This window comes from Pan paniscus, chromosome 13 (assembly GCF_029289425.2).
Source record: "Pan paniscus chromosome 13, NHGRI_mPanPan1-v2.0_pri, whole genome shotgun sequence".
Taxonomy (NCBI): domain Eukaryota; kingdom Metazoa; phylum Chordata; class Mammalia; order Primates; family Hominidae; genus Pan; species Pan paniscus.
The window spans coordinates 127595994-127613508 of NC_073262.2; the positions used below are offsets into that span (position 1 = coordinate 127595994).

Consider the following 17515-nt stretch of genomic DNA (forward strand, 5'->3'; position numbering starts at 1 on the left):
ACTAACAAAATTAGAAAAATAAGACTTACTGGTATAGCATGAGCACTACACATAGTTATAGAGTGTGTTAATGTTATTAACAAGAGTTAAACTTGGAAAACAAAGATTTCTTTGACATTTGAACCTATTTCAAATCCTTTAAAATTTAATTTGTGAAAACTTATGGGAATAATAAACATGAAATTATTCCTATTTAGTGTTTCCTTTTAGAAATAATCACAGCCCCCTAGTTCAAGAATAATATTGCTTTTTGAAAGTAAAATATTGATTTGTTGAAGAAGTAGGCAAATAATGTTATAGTTTAGTATTCTGTCACTCAGAGGCATAGCCCAAGCCAAATGACTTTCATTTAAGAACTTTTAGAGTAACAGGTATTTTTCATTCATTATTTACTACATCCTTGATATCTCAACATTGAAATCTAAGAGAAAAAAGTCGATTATGCTGAAGCCACCTAGACTTCAATGTCTCCTCAATTTTGGAAACTTTACCATACCATCTATTCTAATTTTAGTGACTAAGCAGATCTCTTTTTAAACTTAAAGAAAGAAAGAACTCTACCCTCAAATTTATTCTTGCTGATCAAACAGATGCACAAAAAAGGAAAACATTGTTTATTACAATTAAAGCACAGACAAAAATGTAATTTGACAAGTGGCAAGAAAAAGCTTTCTAATGCAAACACTATGCATTCTACAAAATTCTTAATTGTTTATTCTAATATTGTGCCTAAGTTAGGCATTCTGGAAAGGCATTTCCTTTGCAGAGTCAGAAAGAAAAGCCCCAAATATCCTGAAGTTAAAGATCCAACTATCAGCATCTATACAACTTCAATGGTTACATGTGATTTTTAAAAAATGCCCATTTTGGGCTCTTCTTTCAAATTATAGTTATAAAATAAAATCCACTCACTTAAACCAAACTCCAAATTTTTCTCTTATTTTCTGCACAAAAGGTAATAACAACATGCAAACCATGAGGCAGAAGAGAATTTCTGGTAGGCCGAGAAGCTGTACAGTTTCATGACAGATACAAGAAGAAGAAAATATGCTCTTTGAATGATAGAAATAGTTCCAAAAGATTTTCCCCAAACAGTACTTAAGAGTAGTAAACTCTAGGTCACACATGCCTTTATCTAACGCTAAACACCAAAACCCCTAAATTGTAACCTCTCTATAATAACAGTTCAATCCACTGAGGCTGCTTTACCACGGATACCATACCATTATGATGAGGGTTCTGGGTCTATTCATTTCATCGTCACTTTCCAGAGGCAAAATTTCGTGGGATGGTTCCTCTTGGCGTCGTCTACAAATGTGTGGACAGCTCCTCTGGACCACAGAACGAAAAGCTTGAAGCAGAACAATGCTGGCAGTGCAGCCCATCGCTGCATCCTGGAGCCTACAAAATAACTTCTATGTTGATGCTATGTTTGCAAAACAGTGGCTCCTTGTCCCTGAAAACAGCCTACACTGCAGCTGCAGCCGGCTCACTCTCCAATCACTTCCTTGAGCTCTGATCATCTGATCATGGCCAAATAGCTTGGATGCAGAGATGGGAAAGATTTGATCCACGGAAACTGAACACACTCAGGAATATTAGAGCACTGCGCTCAGAAAGTATTTCTCAATTCACATCGAGAGCATGTTTCCTGTTCATTACAATGAAGCTCTTCGATTCTCCTTTCAGAGGTCTGAATAAATATGTCTTTCCCATTCAGACACACAAATAAATTACTTTTTCAAATCACACAACTGAAAACCTGACTTTACACTGACAATTTTTCCTGAGGTATCATGTAAAGAGTGAAAATGATTTTTTTTTTATAAACGTAAACACTTCCTGAAGGAAATTTTGCTGGACATCTCACTAAGTGATTGAGGTTTTACTTTTCATAGCTCGTAAGTTCCAGAAATGAAATTGGCTTATCTGAAACATAGAGTTCACTAGATCAAGATGATTTAACAAAAGTATGCACGCATTAACCAGCCCTGTGTGAGAGACACCAGTGTTCCCCTGTGATTTCCTCTCAATAGTATGGTTGTTCTGTTCCCACACATGCAGTTCTGCAGCCTAATACAATTTTATATTTACATACGCAGCTTGCAGGGCTGAAAATATCTCTATTACTGAGGTCACTGAGCAAGCTCCGCCAAGCTGACCTCTTATAAAAAGCAGCTGTAAAGCATTTTAACATCCTATCAATAAGAATTCAAGGCTCTGGGAAGGACTTTGAGGTCTTTGGTAGTTAAGAGTCTGGTATTCCCTGACTCTTGCGAGACTAGTCACTTAGGAAAGAACCAAAGAGAGATGCTTAGAAATCACGTGTCCTTTCTGGAATGGCCTCAAGATCTAATGGTATAGTGAAAGAGAATAGGGCAGCTGGGGCTGCTTGCGCTAAAAATATCTCATGGAAAATAGATTTTGCTTACAAATGAGGAAAGTATGAAATCCCCAATAGAATTCAATGTTGAGATCTTTCTGCCAAGCTAATTCTTCCAGTGTAACTCTTGGAGATTCAAAGAAAAAAAAAATGTTTTCTGTGGTTTCTGGGCTCCTCGGCGTGAAGGGTGCTGCAGGAAGTTTGAGGAAGGATTGTTTTGCTGTAACGTGTGGCCGCCCCAGCCTCAGTAAGGTTGCTTTCGCGGAAGCATCTAGCATGATGCTCAAATAGGCATTAATTGCTCAGTAATCTGTCACAACACAGCATCGTTTTAATTGGTATGTTCACCCCAGAGAAGTAAAACATGCTTCTTTTTCTTTTAAGAAGTACTGGCTGCCAGTAGTTTTTCATCTCCCTCTGTTTTGAGCAAACATATTTTAGTGCTGCTGGAAAAAGAAGAAAAAAATGCTAATGATGCTGGCAAGCCCCCTAACTCCCTCTGGACATTTGTCAGATTGCCCGGGTGCTAATCTAAACCATTTTTACTCTAAACAACTAGGCCATTTACTGAAGAGAGGCTACGACTTAGCCTGTCTGGCTTGTGTGTATTGAATATCTATATCTAATGGTGTCCACTTGAGACAAAGGGCAGAGTGGGCTTCTATGTTTGTGAATGTGTCTTTTCAAACAGGACAGTTCCTCTGGGCTCCCTGTATGGCAGTGCCCACCCCCACCCAATTACTCCCATCCCCCAGGACATATCTCTCTCCAATCACTTCCGTAGGTTGTGATCATCTGCTCATGGCTGCGTAGTTTGCAGGCAGCAAGCTGCTAGCTGGTAACGCTTAAATAGTCCACCAGCCCCAGTTAGAAACTGGAGAGAGAAGACAGATCCCTCCGCTATCCACCAAGGGCTTGGCAGGCACGATGCACTTCACATCCTAAACTCCTCTCTAACCATCTCTCTCTAAATCTGGCTGACCTCTGGGGTGGCTTTTGGAATCAGATGTTTTGGCAGATGCCAAAGTCTTTAGGGAGACAAATGAGATGCTTTCTAGCTATTACAGTCCCGCCTTCATCGATCCCCTCTGCCTCTGAGGAATTCACCCCTATTATTGACGGGCTGCTGACAGGCTCTGAATATTCTCTCTCTCATTCGGTCTCCTCTCTCTGTTAGCCTCTGTTATCAAGCTAAAGGAATGTCCAAGGATTAGTTTCTTTGGAATTCAATACACACAACCATTATCCAGTGGACAAGAAATAAAAAGATGAAACGCAGGAAAGAAGAGTTGAGTATGTTCTCCAACATTTTCTCATGAAAGATTCCAAACATGCAGGAAAGTTGCAAGAAAGGGTTTGGGTTCTGAGCTCTATGTTTTACATAGTAAATTAAGCTGGAGATTGGGTTGGGTTGTGGGAGACACAGAAACCTACCCAGAGACATGGCCATGTTTCTGTCATATTTAGCATGCATGTTGACACACAGGAAACTTTTTTTTTTTTTGAGATAGAGTTTCGCTCTATCGCCCAGGCTGGAGTACAGTGGCAGGATCTTGGCTCACTGCAACCTCGGCCTCCCAGGTTCAAGTGATTCTTGTGCCTCAGCCTCCTGAGTGGCTAGGAGTATAGGTGTGCACCACCACACCTAATTTTTGATAAGCAGGAAATATTTTAAGATTAGGTATAAACTCTTCAGCAGGTGTCTGCTATTTTTATTTGAACTATTAATAAGATGAATCATTTGGCCTCCAAACATCAAATGTGCACGGCCTTACTAATAAATGACCTTTGGAGATTCTTCTTCACTCTCTTGTCTGCCTTCTTCCCCTAGTAGGGTCTTATCTTATGTTTCAACAAGGTATTTATTAAACCTAAAATGCTAGAAACAAGATTTTTAAAGTAATTGTCTTAGATTAGGAAATAATGTCACTAACAATTCGTAAGGCTAAATTTTCCAAAGAAGTGTTGGAAGCTAGATTTCATCCTGGGTCATTAATTATATATTATATCATATTATTGTATGTTATTTCATATATAAAAATTTATTCAGCACTTATGAAATCTTAAATTTGTGTACAATAAAAAATGTTCTTGTTTCAAAGCAGAGATAGCTGTGTTGTGTAGACTGTAGTAGCCTTAATGCTCACAGGAAATGGAAGGAAGGATGGAGGGAGATGTTTTTAACATCTTATTGACCGGGGAGAAAGACATGTAGGAAGAAAAAGTAAGGCATTTCAAGAGAGTAAAAGGAGGTTAAGGAGGAAAAAAAAAGAGAGAAAAACGAATGAAGGGACTAACAAAAACCACCAAAATCGTACTGAATCCTAGGAGGATACTGGACTCTACCTCAGGGGTCCACCTACCCAGCTGTAGACTGCCCATCCTTCTTCAACAAATCTTGGCTAATGAATTTAGTTTTCAGAGCACTTTTCTAAAATCTTTTGGCCTAAGAATGATTTGGCTGTACATGTAGATATATCCACCACTGGGATAATATGTCCAAAGACCTTTTTACAATAGGCAAGGAAATACACATTTAATTTAAATAAATAATGTCCATTGAAAGTGTTGGACCTTCCCAGCTTTGTTAAATTATGTAAGAGCCGTGTGTCTAAATCTATATATCTAATCTATTGCAAAATACCTACATCTATTTTGACCGTGTCAAATTGGACTGTGCTTTGGCATGATGGAGGTGAAGCCCACATTCTTCTCCTCCCCAAAAGACCTGGTGCATCTGAGTCTTCTGACACATAATGCTGACCTTGGATGGGGAGAGGTTTTCTGCTATCCTCTATAAGGCATCAAGTACACGGAAACCTACTGCTGATAACAGATGCTTGTCTTGTAAAAACAAAGATGAGCTTAGATAAAATATTTGAGAAATAAAAAATTGAGAAATGAAGCCTAACAAAATCAGCCTCAAGGGCTTTTTGGATATCCCTGATGCTATACAGCTTGGTTTCATTGCTTCACACACTGTGAGTTTCTGGTGGGTCCATTTCAAGATCCTAATAAGGTCATGATCAGAACTTATTTATAAAGATAAATTTATGGAAAGGCTAAGAGTTTAAGGGTAGAATTATGTCCCCCCAAAATTCATATGTTGGAACCCTGAGCGCCAATGTGACTCTGTTTTGAGATAGAGCTTCTAAGAAAGTAATAAGGTTTCATGAGGTCATAAGGGTGGCGCCTTCATCCTCTAGAACTAATGTCCTTATAAGAAGAGGAAGAAACACCAGCTCTCTCTCTCTCTCTCTGTCTTCATGTGTGCACAAGGGAAAGGCCATATGAAGCCACAGTGAGAAGGTGCTGTTTGCAAGATAGGAAGAGAGTCTTCACCAGAAAACAACCCTAAGAGCACCTTGATCTTCAACTTCCAGCCTCTAAAGCTGTGAGAAGATGAGTTTCTGTTGTTTAAACCACCTAGTCTGTGGTGTTTTGCTAGAGCAGCCCTAGTACCCTAGCAGGCCGATACAAGGACCTTGCCTGGGAAAACCATATTCTAACAGTGAAGCCTCAAGGGAATCATCACCTCCTCAGAGAAAGGCTCTTAATTCCCCCAGGTTGAATTAACCCCCGCCTTCCTCCCTGCTTCCAAAACACAAATGTTCAGGAGTCACCTTTGAAGTATCTTTTTGCTGCAACTGCCTGCCCTCTGGCCAGCAGAACATGGTTTCCGCATTTGGAGTCTGGAGGCCCTGACTTCTAGCTCAAGGTGGTGCGTGGAGTACATTTTTTTAGCTACCTCTTTCCCCAAATCCAAGTGAAATGACAACAAAGCAGTATAAAGGCAATATATTGATTACAACAAAATGAGAAAAGGTGGGAAACTTTTTCAGCAAAGAGAATTTTTGAGCATCTCTGAAGAATGAAAAGTGAATTTGATCACATTGATTAATAACTAAAAATGAAGTATTTAGGAACAATTTACAGGCACAGCAAGAGAATACAGCAGATGGCAGCCGTTGCTCACAACAGGGCCCAAAAGGGGCTCCAAGCTCTAGAAAGTAGGGGCTGGATGTGAGAAAGTAACTGGATAACTGCCCTTGGACCCTGTTCTCAGCACAGACAAAACACTAGAGCACCTGTCACCAAATATCCCAAGAAGGGCAAATACTTCCAGAATACCTAGCATAGGTGTCAGCACCTCAGTGGAACCCCTCACTATTTTGGCTTTGGCCAGTGGGGATGGGGTGTATATCTAGTTGGCCTGCCAGACTGGCTTACATATCTGGAAATGAAGACTGCAGTTGGTGCACCAGTCAACCTAACAGCTTGTCCACAGGTCAGTCTGACCAAGTGAAGGAGAGGATTCAAATGTTCCTTCTCTCCCTGATCCCAGGGCCAGAAGGCAGAGTATTCTAGCTCCCCAAACTAAGTAGACCTCTCTTAGTTTGGGTTAATTTATAGTGAGACTGACAGAACCTACAGTCAATATGGACTGAGCATCCTGGTTCAAGTCTAATTTGATGCCTATCCAAATGACAGCCTGGTGGAAGAGGTGGCCAGCAGAGCACAGTAGAAAAGCTCACAGCGAGCTTCAGAGTCAGCCTGACTCATACGAGTCACCTAACCTCTCTAAGCCTCAATAGTATCTGCGGTAAAATGGAGATCATCCTTTACACTTTCAGGATATTGGTGGGAAGAGATTAACTGCAAAGACCAACATAGAGCCTGGCCCATAATTATTCAGTGAACAAGCGTGATGCTGCCTCTGCTAGGGTGATAACAGAGGCTTGGTCTCTTCCCTCTCAGCTTCCAGGATCAGCTTAAAGGTGATACTGCCCTGGAAAAGCCTCCCCTAACGGGCATTGCTTCACAGCCCTGAACCTCAGTCCTTATCACCGTACCCTGTAGGTTTCCTTTCTAACACACCAGCTGTAATTACATCCTGATTGATTTAGATTTTAAATTGTCTTCCCTCTCTGTAAGACATAGGATTGTGCTTACCTTGTTTGCTATATATCCAGCACCCACCTTGGAGTACATGCTCAATGAATAATAATCATGATGATGATACCCCTAAGAAAGCAAGCCCTTATAGCACTCGCCATGTGCCCGGCACAGTGCTAATGAATATTTACGCATCGGGATACCTGTACATCTCCTTCTATGAGGCAGTGCTGTGATCATCCCTGTTTTACTGTTGAGGAAACTGAGGCACAGAGAAATTAAGTGATTCCCTCAGAGAATCACAGCTAGTAAGTGGCAGAATCAGAATTAGAACTGGCATGTGGCAGGGGGTAGTGAGGCAACCCTGGAAAATTCCCTTTGAGAGCTGGTCTGTCCCTCACAGGAAAGTCTGTGACTTTTTCTTGGATGACAGTTTCAGAAACCAGCTAACAATTGAGCAGATTGTTTTAAGGTGATGATTTAAATTGCATTTTGGTAGGAATTGAAACCAGTCTTTAATGAATTTGATAAACGAATTTTTTTTAAGGTGCTGTGTTTACTGTGTGAAGTGTTCACTGGCAGCAGTGACTTAACTGCCTAAATTGGCTGTCAAAGCATATATTTAGAATACAGAAACGTAATGGGCTCCCTTTATCATTACTTGCTTCCCCCTACATGACATAAAATGTTGGTGAACACCAAAATGCCCCCAGAAAAGAGGCTACTTTGGGTCCAATTAGAAAGAGGAAAATGAGGCCATTACCCCAGGACACTCTGTGAGTGTGGACTTGGTTGCCCATGCTGGAAGAGCTGCCACTCACTCTTGAATTCATTGGAGGCTGATCCTGGAGAGTTGGCTGACAGCTCAAACATGTCGCTGCTGCAGAGGGAACCAGCCACTTTCCGTCCTGGGCTAGTGTGAGGACCTAGGGGTGGCCATCAAGTTGGTGGGAGCTCAACTGCCTCGCAATCTTTGTTTCATCTTCCTTCTCTACCACAAGTATTCTCTGTGGAGTCATGTGATGGGAAGAAACATGGGGACCAAGGCAGAGGGTAGGAAACCTCCATCTGCTGATTTAAGCTGTAGCACTGCCTTTCCATGACAGCTCACAAATGATTAGTGGAATGAATGAATCAATAGATAATAAAAATCACAGCATCATTGTCATCATTATCATCTTCATCATCAAGCTCTTAATCATGTTGGAGTTTTTTTGTAAATTTTCCAGAGGCTCAGCAATTGTTCCTAAACAAAAGTGACCCAAAGGAGGAGAACACCTTAGATTGAAAGTGGCAGGGGATTTTGCCCCCAGTCAGTAAAACCAGGTCATGGGATTTGGTCATTTTCCAGGGCAAGATTAGTGAGAATCTTCTTCCGTGTCTGTTTCCAGATGGGTAAGCCCCCCGCCAGGTCTGAACTCAATTAAATGGCTAGGAGGGAGTTAATCAGTGCCTTCTCAGCTGAAAAGTGGAAAACACAACCCAGTGAAGTCATTCTTCCTAGGACCCAGTTAGTTACCCTTTATCAAGTTGCATCTCTGCCCCTCCTACTGCTACCTCTACTCAGGGACTTGGGACTTAAGTTTATTGTGATAGTAACCCCTGATCTCTTTTTATCCCCCGACAACTGTGATTTCTAGAGACCTTTTCCTTCGGTTTCTCTGTCTTCATTTTCATTTAATTATAGTGGCCTCCTCTTTGCAGGCATCTTTCCCGTGTGCTGACATTTATTGAGTTGTACAATTAATCACTTTGGAAAAAAGCACACTGTTCTCTTGCTTTAAAAATCAGGTGCTGCTGCCAAGCTTTCCTTTATTTTCATTTTTCTACCTTTGGCATTGATGCAGCTCAAAAGCAGATAATTCTTTCGTTGGTACATTTGGATGCATCAGAAAATTATCTTTCATTGCTCTCTAAGTCAGCTTCCTGCAGAGTGCACGGATAATTTAAATGTTCCATTAATAACTTACCTTTCTCAGGCATCTATGTTTGATTGAACTCTTCTCAGCTCATACTAAACCTTTCTTATTTTTAATAAAATGTAGTATAGTGCGGCACTTAGGCATCAGGAAGCAGTTTGCCAAAATGTAAATCCCTGTTGAGCTGTTTATTAACTTTGTGACTTTGAGCAAAAAATTTAAGCCTCAGTTTCCTCATCTGTTCAATGAATGAATATTAATGAGCATCTAATATTCACATAAAGTGCTGGGCCCAGTACCAAACACACGGTAAGAATTCAACAAATTCTAATTATTACTGGAAAAGAGAAAATCTAAGGACTTTTAAACACTGCTTGTTTTCTCCCCACTTCCCCAGTAAGTAGTTTTTGTTGTTGTTGTTGTTGTTGTTTTTAAATCTCCTTACTCTTCTTTTCCTGGAGACACATAGTCTTCCTTGAGTGATGGGGGAATGGGTGTTGCATATGTCTCCTCTGTGCTTTGAAGTTAGCTCCCATGGTAATGTGACACAAGTTCTAAATCCCCTTCCCTGTTGTTTTTCATGAGTAAACAAATTTGAAATAATATAATAATACCTCACTTACCCTAAGGTCACTACTTTTGCAACATCAACTATTCTGATCACAGTCAATTCCTGAAAAGGGACAGAAACAACTTCTCCAGAGCAAGAAAAGGATGTCACGTGATTCCCTCTATGAAGCTAATGGGAGTGGCTTAGTGAAGAGGTCTTTATATCCTCATGGTTAACACCGTTACCTTATGCAGGATTCTAAAGAGCTTGCTGAACTAAGCTTACAGTGACTTTTGACCAGAAGCAATATCATTCTGACCTGCCCTGGTCCAGCCAATTTCTACTGGAAGGATGTCCCCGGTGAAGACAGGTGGGCTGAAAGCTTCTTCAAGGGGTTGTGGTGGGTCCAGCTATAAATAGCCAGCCCACCAAAGACTCAGCCATCTGATGGAGCTGAGGCTGCATACATAGGGAAGGAATGAGGGTGAAATAACGCAGCCTAGAAAGTGATTCAGAGCAATGAGCACGAGTTTTGGAGTTGAAGAGACCCACCTGTGTTTGAATCCTAGTTTTGTTGTCTTGGAACATTAATTCTCTGAGACTTATTTTCTCCATTGGCTAATAAGAGTAAGAAGAACCCTTCTACATAACTGTTGTAACAAAGGCACATAGTACAAAACATTGGCATAAATAGTAGGTGGTATCATTCTTTCACCATTATCATTATTACAACTATTTGTGTTATTATCATTGTTATTCCAAGTTAGTACCAAAGTGAGTAGATAACAGTCCTGCAAGTCAAGGCTCAAAAACAATAAAGTCATGCGGAAACAGTAACTCAAACAGAAGAGAGAGCCTTGGCACTGGAATGAAGTGGCAAGGACAGGGGAGAGGTGGGACAGAAAGTTTCCTTGACTTCTCTTCACCAGCCCATGAGTCCAGGGTGCATGGCTGAGTCAGGCTAACTTAAAGGTATGAGCCACCCACCAAAGGAAGGGACAGATGACAGACAATCTGAGAAAATGGAAAACATAAAAAAAATCAATATACACAGTATCTGGGACTAATCCCCATTCGGGGCGGTAAACACTAGAAAGGTGGATATAAATTACAGTGTTCTACCCCAGTACAATGGATGAAACTGATGCATTAGGGAAATGACTGATGCACCAATCACTGATGTTTGAACTTCATGGTGGGGGTGAATACAGGAGGAGTTGTTACTGGAATATATTCACAACTAGGACGCTAATGCATCAGGAAAAACCAAATTATGTCCAAGTGGCCTTGGGTTCAGGAGGGAGAAATCTGTGACACATTCTAGATAAAAACTCCAACAGCAACTGCTTTTAATTTTTAAAAGTTAAGTGATCAAATTGGGCAAATTATGTTATCTTCAAGAGTTAGCTATGTGAAAAATATTTTTGGATGACATGGGATAAATGAACTATTAACTGTACTCTCTGTACTTGTTCTATTTTATTTTCTGTGTTCATTTTTCTCCCTTTGAATTGTGGCAGGAATTAACCACCCACGTCTTAAACATTCCAAGTTAAATCTAGTTTACAATAATCACGAATTGCTTTCCAAACATGAAAATGGCAGTCTTTAAAGTCATTTACAATGTTCTTTCCAAATCAATTTTAAAGATAAAAAGATAGCCTGAGCTCAATTTTACATTATTTGCTAGGACTCAGGGGAGTCGCCCAAAGTATCATTTTAGGGTTGGTGCAAAGCACCCAGCTCCAGGGTTTTGAAAGGAAACAGGGACAACCAAAGTTTAAGTCCAGCAGGAATAGGAGAAGTGGCAATATTCAGAAGATTAACTTGATAAGATAATGTTTAGCCTCTCTTTACAACCTCAAATGCAAGATGTGGATTCTTAAAGTTTTTGTTCCTATTATCTCCAGTTTGTGCTACTGACAACTGCAGTTCCCAAGAGGACATGTGCAGCCTTCCTTCTTGTGTGAAGAGGTGGGGAAAGCAGGGAATTGGCTTTGGGCTCTAACACTAATTAGGACTGCAGACAAGTCTTGTCATCTCTTTCTCTGGATCTAAGTTTGCTTGTCCATAAAATTAGAGGGTTAGAATAGATGCCATGAGTTCTTCTAGGTCTAGGATTCTATAGCTTTATCTAACAAAAAGATTCAGATAGAATACCAATGACCAGTGGCTGGACTTTAAGGTAGAGGTGAAGATAGGAGTTGTTGCTGGGATATACCACATTCCCCTATAAATATTTCTTTTGAAGGCTGTAGTAAACATCACCAACAGTGTCACAAAAGAGGTAGGAGCACTGAAAAATGAGGTGTAAGAGGAAGGAGCTGGAAATCAGGCAGTGGAAGGAGGTCCTACCAAGCCCAGAACAGTCACCCCAGTTAGCTCTAATATGTAGATGGCATTGCCCTGTGGTGCAGGTTGATGGAAGGAATACTAAGAAGACTCAGATGGTCTTTCTTTGGAAGTTTTTTTTTTTTTTTTTTTGCTGTCCAACAGACCTGAATTTACCATTTCCTGGATTTGTGGCTTTTTGGCAAATGATCTTCTGTTCTTTGTTTCTGCAGTGGAGAAATGGGAATGGTAGTCATGTATTGTATCAGATTCTTATAGGATAAGGAGGAGTAAATGAGATAATCCAAATGGAGCACTTGACACAGCACCTGAGATATTGGGAAAACCCAGTGAAAAGAGAAGCTCTACTGGTTATGGGCTCAACTTGGGAGCATCCACAGTCCACAGCAGCTCACGAAGTGAGTCAACTGTGCCTTCCATTGCAGGGTGGCATTAGCAGTCATGGGAGAACAGAGAACCTCCTAAAGTGGGAGAAATCACTGGGCTCCCAGCATTTCAGATGAGAAGAATGCAAGACAGGATGCAGGATATTCATGTTCATCTTTTAGGCAAAGTATTGTTATCCTGTTTTATTTTCAAGTGTAACTGAATTCTGACTGTAGAAGGCATCCCCCTCCCTCCATCCCCAAGCCCACTCTGTCCCCTACCCAATGTGGCCAAGCTGACAGAGGGCAAAGCTGCAGTTCAAATGGAGATTGGCTCCAGGATTGCTGGGTTATGTGGGGGTAGGAGCCAAGCCTCCATGCTGGTAGTGTTTCTACCTTGAAAAACCCTTAAACCTGGTCAGCTGCATGTACTCTTGGGTCTTTAGGAATATGTGTGGTTAGGATAGGATCCTATTACATTTCTGAAGGGAATACAAATTATCTTAGGCAGTCTTGATAAAGGTCTTGTCCCCACCCAATATAGAGATGAAGAGAGGGCATATCCCATGAACATGCTTTGGGTTCTAAAACACAGCCTATCACTACATGTCTATGAATAAAATGGTGACATATTATATCGCTTTGTAATTCATTTAATATATAAGATTTTTTAAAAGAGTAGCCTATCAACTTATGCTGTGGCCACCTCTATAGAAGCTAATGGTGATATAAAGCGTCAAAATCAAGTTTAATATGACATCAGAGGTAGTATATGTACTGGTTAAGGAAGATTCTAGAAAAAGTCATCCTGGATTTGAAAGTCAGTTCTGTCTCTTACTAGCTTGGTAATCTTCAGCAAGTTACTTAACTCCTCTCAACCTTCACACTTCCCTCAGAAGACTGCTGTGAGAATTAAGTGAGATAATATGTATAAAAGGTTTAGCATGGTGCCAGGAAGTAGTACTACAAGGTCAATAAGTGGCAGCTACTATTACCCTCTCCAAAAAGTGGGAGACACTGTCCACCAGAAAGTCTCTACTTCTGCTTTCTCTCACAGGCATTGAATATGTGAGATGCAGTACTCACTAAAATATTGTCACAACAAAGATTGCTTCTTTCTAGCAGCTTCTATCTTAGTATGGTCTGACACTTAATCATCATTGCTAACATATGTTGGGAGCTCCTTGGAAAGAGGTCACTGGTACACATCCAGTGTTGACAGACAAGATCTTCCTCTGACTGGTCTGTTTCAGGGTATATAATATGTTATTCTTCTACTCACTTTATGTAGCTCTTTTTCTAGTTCAAAGCAAATTTTTACACACACACACTTACACACACAATGCATAAAATAAATCTGTGTTTGTTATCTATTGTTGAATAACACGGTATTCCAAAACTTAATGGCTTTAAACAAAAATAAACATTTGTTATCTCACAGTTTCTGTGCGTCAGGAATTCAGGAGTGGCATAGATGTGTAGTTCTGGCTCAAGTGTTTCCTGAGGTTGCACACAAGATGTTGACTGGGCCCATGGTCATCTGAAGGCTGCAGGTGCCCTCCCACGGTTCACACACACGGCTGGCAAGTCAGGAGGGGAAGGTGACAAACCTGACTTCCTCAGCAGGTGGGTTTCTCCACAGGGTTGCTTGGGTGTCCTCATGACATGGCAGCTGGCTTCTTCTAGAGCCAGAAATCCAAGACGATAAGGAGGAAGCCACACTGACCAGTCTAAGTTACTGGAGTTTGAAGTTTATGACCAGTCTAAGTTATACACTATTATTTCTGCAATATCCTGTTGGTCTATAGGTTAGTCCCATTCAGAGCGGGAAGGAACTACACAGGGCATGAGTATCAAGAGGTAGAGCTTGTTGGAGTCCGCCTTGAAGACAGTCTCACTGTAGACACCCACTGCCACACACAAATTATATGTATAAGAAGCATCTTTAGTAAATCATCTAATGTCAACACATATAATTCAACAAGCACTTATTGAACACCTATTATCTATCTCATGCCAATAATACACAGGAGGGCCTCTTGTAGTTGTTTCTGGGTCTTGAACAATTTGGATATTTTAATGTAACTTTTACTATTCTAGCATTGAAAGGATGTTGCGTAGCATAGGTGTCCACAGGGACTTGCTTCCACTCCCTCCTCACAAGACAGAACCATGGAGAGCCACCCAGTCCAAATGAGCCAAGAATGTAAGTCATCAATTGCTGGAGAGAATGCTTTTAAAAAAGCATGGTTAATTGTGCAAATCTCGGTACATTCCCTTGTTTTCAGGATGTGGAAAGTGATAGCTGCATTTTTAACTTTTTGGTTTTCTTTGAGAAAAAGGTATTATATCAGCTTGAAGAATTTTTAATGTGTATTGCTCACACTCTTGGCCAAGAACTTGTTTTAATGGAAAAAGGATACTATGGATATCCAAACTCCAATTTTTGCAAAAGCCCAGGTTTTTCAGGTAAACTTCTACATGGAATTTTTGTTCTTAGCATTTTAGCTAGTTACATGATAGATGTTATTTACTTCCTTGGAACTGACTATGGGGTAATTTGAGTCACCTAGTAAGTTGTCCAAAATAAATGGCTAGGCCATTACTTGGCCTAACCATTGCTTATGCAATAAAAGTCTCATTCAAGTCTCCTACCCACTCAAGCAAGTACTTCGTTTCTCTCCTCTTCATCACACTGTGTGATAAAAGGTCACCCTATACCTGCTGTTTCTAATCAGGCACAGTGGGGCCTGGTGATCACTAGGAGTCGGCTGGGGGTGCAAGAGGATAAGCTGCCTGGTATGACACAAAATATGACAACTGAATTAGTAGAAGAAACAAATCCTAAAAGGCCAGGTATCCATCCAAACTTCAAGGGGACTTGTAGACATGAATTCAATCACAATGGGTTAGACCACTTGTGTTCAAGTCCTGGCTCAGCCATTTATCAGCTGTGTGACAATGGAGAAGGGACTTAACTTCTCTGCATTTCATCTGTAAACTAAGGAGAGTAAGTGTAATGACAGTTAGGATGCCCATATAATTGACCATCCAAACTAGAACCCTTTGAAAGTGAGAGAGGGTGCTATTAATAATTATGCAAACATAGGGACTATTCACAGACAGAATGGAATGCACGGCTACCTCGTTAATGGTTTCTAACCCTTATGGCTACTGCGAAAATCAAATAAGAAAATCCATGTGAAATCACTTAGCCAGGTGTTTGGCATAATAATGTCAATAAGCATCAGCAATATGACCAGGGCTTAATAGTGAAGAGGTCCCATAGTGAAGAAGCACTGAGCAGCTTTCGAACTTGACTCTGCAGGCAGGTTGGCAGATTAAATTTCAGGGTGAAAGGAGATGCAGGCCCCAGACATCAGGGGTGGTATTGAGACAAATATCTAGCATGTATAGGGGTGCAGCAGGCAGACCAGATTAGAGGATTAGAGTCTGGCTGCTGCCTTGCAGAGAAGCTGGAGTGAGGAATAGGAATTGGATCAGAAGCTCCACTAGCCACACTGACTTCTGATTAGAGGCAGGAGAAGGAAAGGACAAGACAGTTCTACCTCAGTATTCATGTAACTTCACAAGATCTTTGTTTGCCCTACATTTGGCATCTCCAAATTCTCACCTCTAACTTCAAAATCTACTGTAACCCCCATATGCTTATTTCCATGTTTCTGTCTTCATAATCTGCTCCCCACCAAATTCAACACTGCCTTTGGGGTTGGGGTTTGTCCCTCCCTCCCTCCCTGCCTGCCTCCCTCCCTCCCTCCCCTCCCTCCCTCCCTCCCTCCCTCCCTCCCTCCTTCCTTCCTTCCTTCCTTCCTTCCTTCTTCCTTTCTTTCGGAGTCTCACTCTGTTGCTCAGGCTGGAGTGCAATGGCATAATCTTTGCTCACTGCATCCTCTGCCTCCTGGGTTCATGTGATTCTCCTGCCTCAGCCTCCCGAGTAGCTGGACTTACAGGTGCCTGCCACCATGCCCGGCTGATTTTTGTATTTTTAGTAGAGATGGGGTTTCACCATGTTAGCCAGGTTGGTCTCGAACTCCTGACCACAGGTGATCCGCCCACCTCAGCCTCTCAAAGTGCTGGGATTACAGGCGAGAGCCACCGCGCCCGGCTGTCCTATTCTTTTTAACAGCAGCACCATTTTCCCTGAGACACTGGGGTGATCTTTGCTGCCCTCATCTTCACTGCCATCCGTGTGCAACCTGCAACAAGCACGACTCAAATGTACCTGCTGATGGAGGGCGGGAGGAGAGGAGTTAGACAGCAGCCCATGTAGGAGTACATGCAACACCCAGTGTGTGAGGCAGGAATGGTGAGCACAAAATTGAAGTCCAGGGCTATGTACTAACAGGCTTGAAAGCACCAGGATAGAATTCAGAAAGAGAGCCGCTACCAAACATGCAATATGGTTCAAAGCCACAGAGAAGATTTTACACCTGAAGGCAGACTCGCAGAGGGAAGACTGGTGGCTCGAAGAGAGCCTTAAAGAACCCAGGGGGCTACCAGAAGACCAAGCAGGGTGTGGGCGTGTAGGCATGGAGATATAAACACATTCTGGCAAACAAAGATGTGTCGCTCCAGCTGGCTCTTGTCTGTTTTCCCTCATGTAGGTTCCAAAAGCTGTGATGTTCTGTACCCTCAGAGCTCTCAGTGACTCAGGAACACATGCCCGTATTTCGATTTCTAGTGCTACCTTCCTGGTTATAGTTCTCATTACTTTCAATCTCATGGTGTCCTGGGATTCTAAGAGTGAGATAAATATGAATTGGAAAGTGGCAGTCTATTTTGGATTCTCAATTAGAAATATGCCAAATGTAAGTTTTTAATACATTTTCTTAATATTTTGCCTCTGTTGCTGCTTCTCTGTGAGTCAGGATTAGCAGCTGCATAAAAATGAATGAACAAGGAGCAAACGAACATTACCAAAATGATTCAGGAGCATTGCGGTTTTCTTGGCTCAACACCTTGGTGTTATTTGTATTCTTCTTGCTCTTTTTAAATATTTACTTACATCCCCCTTACATTCTCCTTGGTG

At 41.4% G+C, this 17515-nt stretch overlaps 1 protein-coding gene across 10 annotated transcripts in view; it reads right to left on the minus strand.

Moving 5' to 3' along the window:
• The window catches only part of DOCK10 (dedicator of cytokinesis 10), a 277788-nt gene that overhangs the window by 215742 nt on the left and 44531 nt on the right, over positions 1-17515 (minus strand). For 5 of the 10 annotated variants that reach the window (XM_055109150.2, XM_055109146.2, XM_063595292.1 and 2 more), the window contains exon 1: positions 1224-16192. The exons of 2 other annotated variants lie outside the window; for them this stretch is intronic. In XM_055109150.2, coding sequence (XP_054965125.1) covers positions 1224-1385 — 162 coding nt within the window. In that variant the 5' untranslated portion in view covers positions 1386-16192. Of the gene's footprint in view, positions 1-1223; positions 16200-17515 lie in introns of those variants that run through there. 3 more of the 10 variants (XM_034955280.4, XM_055109147.2, XM_063595293.1) reach the window with 3 other exon arrangements.